We start from the raw sequence: 6,053 nt of genomic DNA on the forward strand, positions 1-6,053 counted from the left end.
GCAGCAGGTATCAACCAACGGCTCTCCGGAACAGACGCGTCAGCTCATCCCGGTAGCTGCCCGCGCCTTCCCATTTGCCCAGATGGTCCGTTATGAAACCATCCGACCTCTCGATGGTGGTCAAGGTGATGGCGCAGAATGTACCACGTTGTTGAGTTAGATATTCACCAGCCCGCATCCCCTAACCACCGCTGAGCATCCGCTCCTGTGACTGGACATTTGCAGATTTCTCCTTTGGAAAGTCCCTGTTCGTAGTCTCTGCCTGGGTTTTTTCCTACTGGGTCATTAATCATGTTCTTAACGGTTTATAAAAAGATCTTTGCATTTTGATTAGCAGTTGTTTGCCGCAAATGTCTGCTCCACATCTGCCAGCTGCACAATGAGTTTCAAAATGCAAACTGGGAAGCCGTCTGCCTACAGGACCCCTGAAATGTGAAACTGGGGTGCCATCCCGGGTCCAAAGAGAAGAGGTCGCATAGCTTCGCGAGCTGCAAACACCACCAGACCCGTGCAATCGTCACACCACGTAGGGGGCACCTTACACTCTTCAAGGCATCTTTCAGTCACCTCATTTCAGCCTCGCAAAAGCCTGTGAGTCCCACTTCCTCCCCTGCGGATGAAGGGACCAGCCAGAGGTGGGTCGTTAAGATCTTGATGGTCCAATTCTGACCCATCATCCTGATTTTGCAGCTGGGACCATCTAGACCCAGAAGAGCAGACAAACATGTCTGAAGGCACAGCCCTGCTCATGGGTAGAGAAGGACCTGCAACCTTGTCACTCGGTCCCTCGAGTGGTGTCTGTCTCCCCAGAGAAAGTCCACACCAGGGGGGCAGCCCCAGGAGACGGGGGTGGAGGCGGGAAGGTGCGGATCCCTGGCAGCCACAGTGCTGTCAAACGACCTTCCAGAACATGGGACGGTGAGAGCAACCCCTCTTCACCCATGCAGGTGAGCTGCCCCAGCGTCTCCTCCCCCGACAAGAAGAGGCCATGTGAATGCAAGAATGAACTTCATTGACCACTTTTATTGAGCAGTGACCGTGGGGACCCCACGCTGCACTGAGCGCCGCATCGTGAGACGTTACCAGATGTCACTGCTAGAGGCCCGATTCTGTCACAAAGTGAAAGGGGCAGAACCCAGTGCTTTTTAAAATTATCATTCCATGCAGAAGCATTGACTCAACCAGACGTTACATCTGACACTGTAAGCGAGGGGGAGTGGCTCTCCTTCTCCGTATCAGAGAAGCCTGACTGTGGCACCACTGGAACTAGGACCCCTGAGAAGGAAGACCCGTGGCAGCCAGTATGACGTTCTTCGCCAGCCATGTGTCCCCAAGCCCCCAGCACACAGCCACGTGGAGACAGCCCTCTGGTTGTGCGGCACGATCAGCAGCCTTGGCCAGCTCGGGCCACTGTGTTCCTCACGCTCTGGGGGCAGGTGGAGCCCTGCTTACGGGTGGAGGAGGACCTACAGCCTCATCACCCGGTCCCTCGGGCGGCATCCATCTCCCCAGAGAAAGTCCACATCAGGACAGTGGCCCCAGGACATTGGGCGGAGGCAGGAAGGTGGGAGGCTCGGGCAGGCCCGGGTGTATCTGGAGACAACCACGTTCCCGTTTCTGGGCACACTGTCTGCCAGAGGGACAGGCCCGACCCTCAGGGGACACCTCCGTTTCCCCCGGGGCCCGGCCTTCCTGAACTTCTTGTGTTGAATTCCTTCGGTTTTACTTCCTTTTGTTGGTGGTTTTTTTTTTTAAATGAAAATACAGACTCTTAGGAAGGCCAGTGCAATCTGAATATGCCCTTAATATTTCGCCCTGTGGCTTATAATGCAGAATCGCTTGTCTCTGTGATTGCAGGACAGGATTGCGAAACATTTTCTTTTCTTGCCTTGGCTGAGGAGTCACTGCAGCTCAAAGAGCTGGAAGGACGCCTGGCGCCCGAGAGATGTTCCACGAGCATCTGTAAAATGAATGAACAGGCGGCGGCCGGTGTCCGGTGGGCTTGGCAGCCTCTCCTACTAATGCGAGAGCTTCAGAGGGTTAGCAGAGTTTAGGGTGGCTGAGGAATTCACTTGGCAGCTGCAGGACAGATGAAAACCAGCCCCAAAGAGTCCCGCGGCAGCCCTCTCCGCTGCAAATGCTGACCTGGGCGAATGTGCTCAGACACACCCTGGCGCTGCCGCTTGTTTGAACGGCTCCTTAACGAAACCTCGGCGGACGGCCCGCGTGTCCTCGGAAAGGTTTTTCTGCTACATCAACGTTTTACGAGAGTTTGAGACCGAACACTGAAGACAAGCTTCTAAGAAACACCGTCTAGCTGTGGGGAATACAAAGCCGGAGCCTTTCCCCACGAAACCCGTATAACGCCCCTGAGTGACAGATACGCCTGCACACAGGGGACCTCGGAACGTGCCAACTGCTGCTCCAGGAAAAGCGTCCAAGCGGCAGGACGTCAGCAGAGCAGCTGCCCAGGCCACGTGGCCGGGACCTCTGGAGCACAGCCCACGCCCGCGAGCACTGAGGGTGGCCCTGGTGCTCACGCGGAGGTGGCGGCCGGTGCCTGGGACACGGTGCGTCTGTGCAGGCTGCCCCGAGTCCCCAGCCCGGCCAGCTTCCTCCGCGCTCCCTGAACTGTCTGTCCTGAGAGTACGTTTGAGGATGGTCCGTGAAAAGAGGAAAACAGGACGGCCGGGCTCATGGGAGAGCAGCGGTTCCAGAGAACCAGCACATCCACGCTGCCACCTGAGACGCAGCCTTCCCAGCGCCTTGGGAATACTCTCCTGCATGCGGGGAGAACAGGACAGCCGACAGGGACTCAAAGGAGCGTCTTTCTACCTACGGCGATCACGCCCTTCAGACAAACAGGCAGGACCCCCTCCAGCCTGCCGGCCGCGGCGCCCACGCTCAGTTGTAGGAGAGGTAGTCGATGAGCCGGGGTGGGATGTTCAGCTTGGCGATCTTCTCCAGCCCGCGGACGCCGGTGGCCTTCCGCAAGCTCACCCTGCAGAGCTGCGACAGAGTCAGAGGCGTCTCTGCAACCAGGGAGGGGGGAAGCACGCGAGGTTAGTTTCAGGAAGGCGCACAGCACCCTGCAAGCTACACCGAGTAAGACAGAGCTGGAAAAGCCTCCCTCCCCTGGAAATAGCGTGCACCCCGCATGCCTTCTCGGCAAGGACAGCGGGGACCCAAGGAAGTGACACCAGGAAATGGAAATGGGGTGATGTCCACTGGAATTTCACTGCATGAGTTTTGGGGGTTTGTTTTGTTTTCTTTGTTTGAGCCACAGCGTTATAAAGAAATACCGTGTGGCTAGCAGGCTCCTTTGCCAGATGTCTGGCCAGAGGAGGCACGCGTCCAAGGGTGGTGCTGGTGGCCAGCTCCTGCCGCAGCCCACAGGGACCCCAGCACAAAACAGCCCAGCAGACAAAGCCCTCACAGACACGGGAGCTCAGGACTAACGACGAAGCCCTCCGCGGAAGCTCAGGGAGACCCAGCAGAACGAGGGCCCGGCTGTAGGACGGGGCCCACGACTGGGGCTCAGGGACACAGACACCGCGCGGCCACTCACTCTCGTAGTACTCGAGGCACTTGGCGGGGGCGGTGCTGCTCCATGTGTAGTCCGACGGCTTCTTCCCGCGGTTGTCCCGGGCGTAGATGTTGCCTCCAAATTCGACGAGCATCTCGATGAGGTCGACGTTCTTCACCTTGGCCGCGTGATGAAGGGCCGTCTCGTGAAGTTTCGCCGCATTCACGTTGGCCCCTGGAGGTCCAGAGCGGAGAACAAATGTCACCAAGGAGAGAACTCGGAGCCAGGAGATCAATCAGCTCGCGCTTCTCGCCGGGCACGGTGGGTGCGCAAAGGTGACCCCCACCCAGAAGACAAAATCAAGACGGACCCTGCTGTAGCTTTCTCAAAAACGTTTTCCAAAATCCGAAAGCAGTAATGACTCTTTCTTTTTCCTTATGAGAAGAGAGCTAAGACAGGTGGCAATAATAAAGACCTAGAACTGGAAATAGAACCAAAAAGAAGAAAAACAAAACAAAAAAGTTCCTCAAGAGTTAAAGGTCAGCGCTAGTGCCCTAGGCAGTCTGCTTCGGTCTCCGGAAGCCCAGGCTGGGTGACCCAAGCCTGGCCTCGAACACACACACCGCTTTTTCCCAATGTGGACACAGGACAGAAGCCCCAAAGATATTGGTTGAATGAAAGAATATTCCTAAAATACAAATATTCTTGTACAGAAGGAGAGAACAAAGGGAGAGCAGGTCATGTGCCCAAAAGGACATGAGTTTGGATTAGACATTAAACCTCTTAGCCGTGAATTCAGCTCTGCCCTCCTCCTCTTTCTCAGGATGACAGCAGATATTCAGAAAGATGCAAAGAATTAGTAGCTAAATAGGGCATTTTTCTAGGCATTAAAAAGATGAAGATTTTGATAAAAACACAATTTGTGTAAAACACCATTCTTAGGGCAGGGCTATCACCAATTCTAAACGACCCGATCTCCTGGGCCCTCGGGATTTTTTTTGTTTGTTTTGGAAGAAAATACCGTCTTCTTTGAAGTCTGCTCCTTAGTAGACAAGAGGTTATAAGAGAAAAGTATTTTAAAGAAGCCAAGCAAACAGCCCGGCATCAGTAAAGGAATCCCGCAAATAACAGGTTCAAATCACAATCGTAAAATGTTATCAAAAGTGGGGTTTTTAAAAGTCAGACCACCAGTATGGCTACCACTTAAGGATAATTTTAGAGGGTCGAAAGAGAAGAAAATGAGGGGTATGAGGCTATTACATCTTCTAGTCCCTCTGCTCAAAAAGTATCTGAAAAATCCTGCTTTCTGCTTCCTGATTTAAAATATTTTTAATCTCCTAATACGATAGAACGTAAGACCCACGTTCATAACGGTGCTCAGGGTGTGACCCTAAGCGTGCAGCCAGCACAACACGGGACAACACGCATGAGGAAAGGTCCTTTCGCCTCCCGCAGCCAACACTCGGGGTGCAGCTCTGGAAAAAGGATCCTTCGGTCAGGAAGAAGGCCAGACTGCCTAATTACTGACTCTGGCAGGAATGTATTCCAAAAATAATATTAAAAACCAATAAATCAAATACCAGTAATATTTCCCCCACAATCCGACCACTCTCTCACATCAGGGGTTCTCTTGCCATAATTGCCTATAGGAATGAGTCATTTTATCGTGCTGCAATCATAATGCAAACATAAATTTTAAGGCCGGGCGTGGTGGCTAACGCCTGTAAATCCCAGCACTTTGGAAGACTGAGGCAGGAGGACTGCTTGAGGCCAGGAGTTCAGGACCAGCCTGAGCAAGAGCGAGACCCACTCGCTACATAAAATAGAAAAATTAGCCGGGCGTGGTGGCACATGCCTGTAGTCCCAGCGACTCGGGAGGCTGAGGAGGGAGGATCGCTTGAGACCAGGAATCTGAGGTCGCTGTGAGCTAGGCTGACGCCACTGCTCTCCAGCCTGGGTGACAGAGCTGTCTCCCAATAAATAAATAAATAAAATTTAAGCTAAACACACACTTGTAATGACAAATAAACCGCAACGTCCACGGAATCTACCATCCAAGTAGCTTTCACTTAGGTCATTAATCCTGGCCATGTTCTTGCCAGTCGGGAAGGAAAGCGATTATCTCTATCTGAACCGTGGAGACAGGCCCAGGGGGGCAGAGATGCTCTCTCACGGTCGGAGAGAAAATTGCAGCTGAAATGCACCTAAACATCTCCCCTCCCTGCGTGCTCCTTGGCCTCGGGCAGGGGGCTCTTTCAGAGAGGAGCCTTCCCGGGAACACCAGGGGTTCCTTTCAAAGTATGTGCTGGGCACCGCCGGACTGGGCGTGACAGGGAGGGAATGGGAGTCTTCCGCAGGCGACAGAGACGCCAGACCAGGAGAGCCCACGGCAACCTGCTGATCTGGAAAGTCCGGAGCCGAGTGAGGAAGGAAGAAACAGAGTAAGTCTATGACGCGATCATTTATGTCCATTAAAAACATGTGCCTCGGCCGGGCGCGGTGGCTCACGCCTGTAATCCTAGCTCTC

The 6,053-nt window shown here is 53.8% G+C and overlaps 1 protein-coding gene across 1 annotated transcript in view; it reads right to left on the reverse strand.

Annotated features, from left to right (window-relative positions):
* Positions 1 to 2,796: 2,796 nt before the first annotated feature.
* ASB13 (ankyrin repeat and SOCS box containing 13) overlaps positions 2,797 to 6,053 on the reverse strand; it is a 20,436-nt gene continuing 17,179 nt past the window's right edge. Inside the window, exons 5-6 of the mRNA XM_012664918.1 lie at positions 3,569 to 3,760; positions 2,797 to 3,032 (exon numbers count right to left, since the gene is read on the reverse strand). Coding sequence (XP_012520372.1) covers positions 2,905 to 3,032; positions 3,569 to 3,760 — 320 coding nt within the window. The 3' untranslated portion in view covers positions 2,797 to 2,904. The remainder of the gene's footprint in view (positions 3,033 to 3,568; positions 3,761 to 6,053) is intronic.

This window comes from Propithecus coquereli, unplaced genomic scaffold (assembly GCF_000956105.1).
Source record: "Propithecus coquereli isolate 6110/MARCELLA unplaced genomic scaffold, Pcoq_1.0 Scaffold94, whole genome shotgun sequence".
Lineage (NCBI taxonomy): Eukaryota > Metazoa > Chordata > Mammalia > Primates > Indriidae > Propithecus > Propithecus coquereli.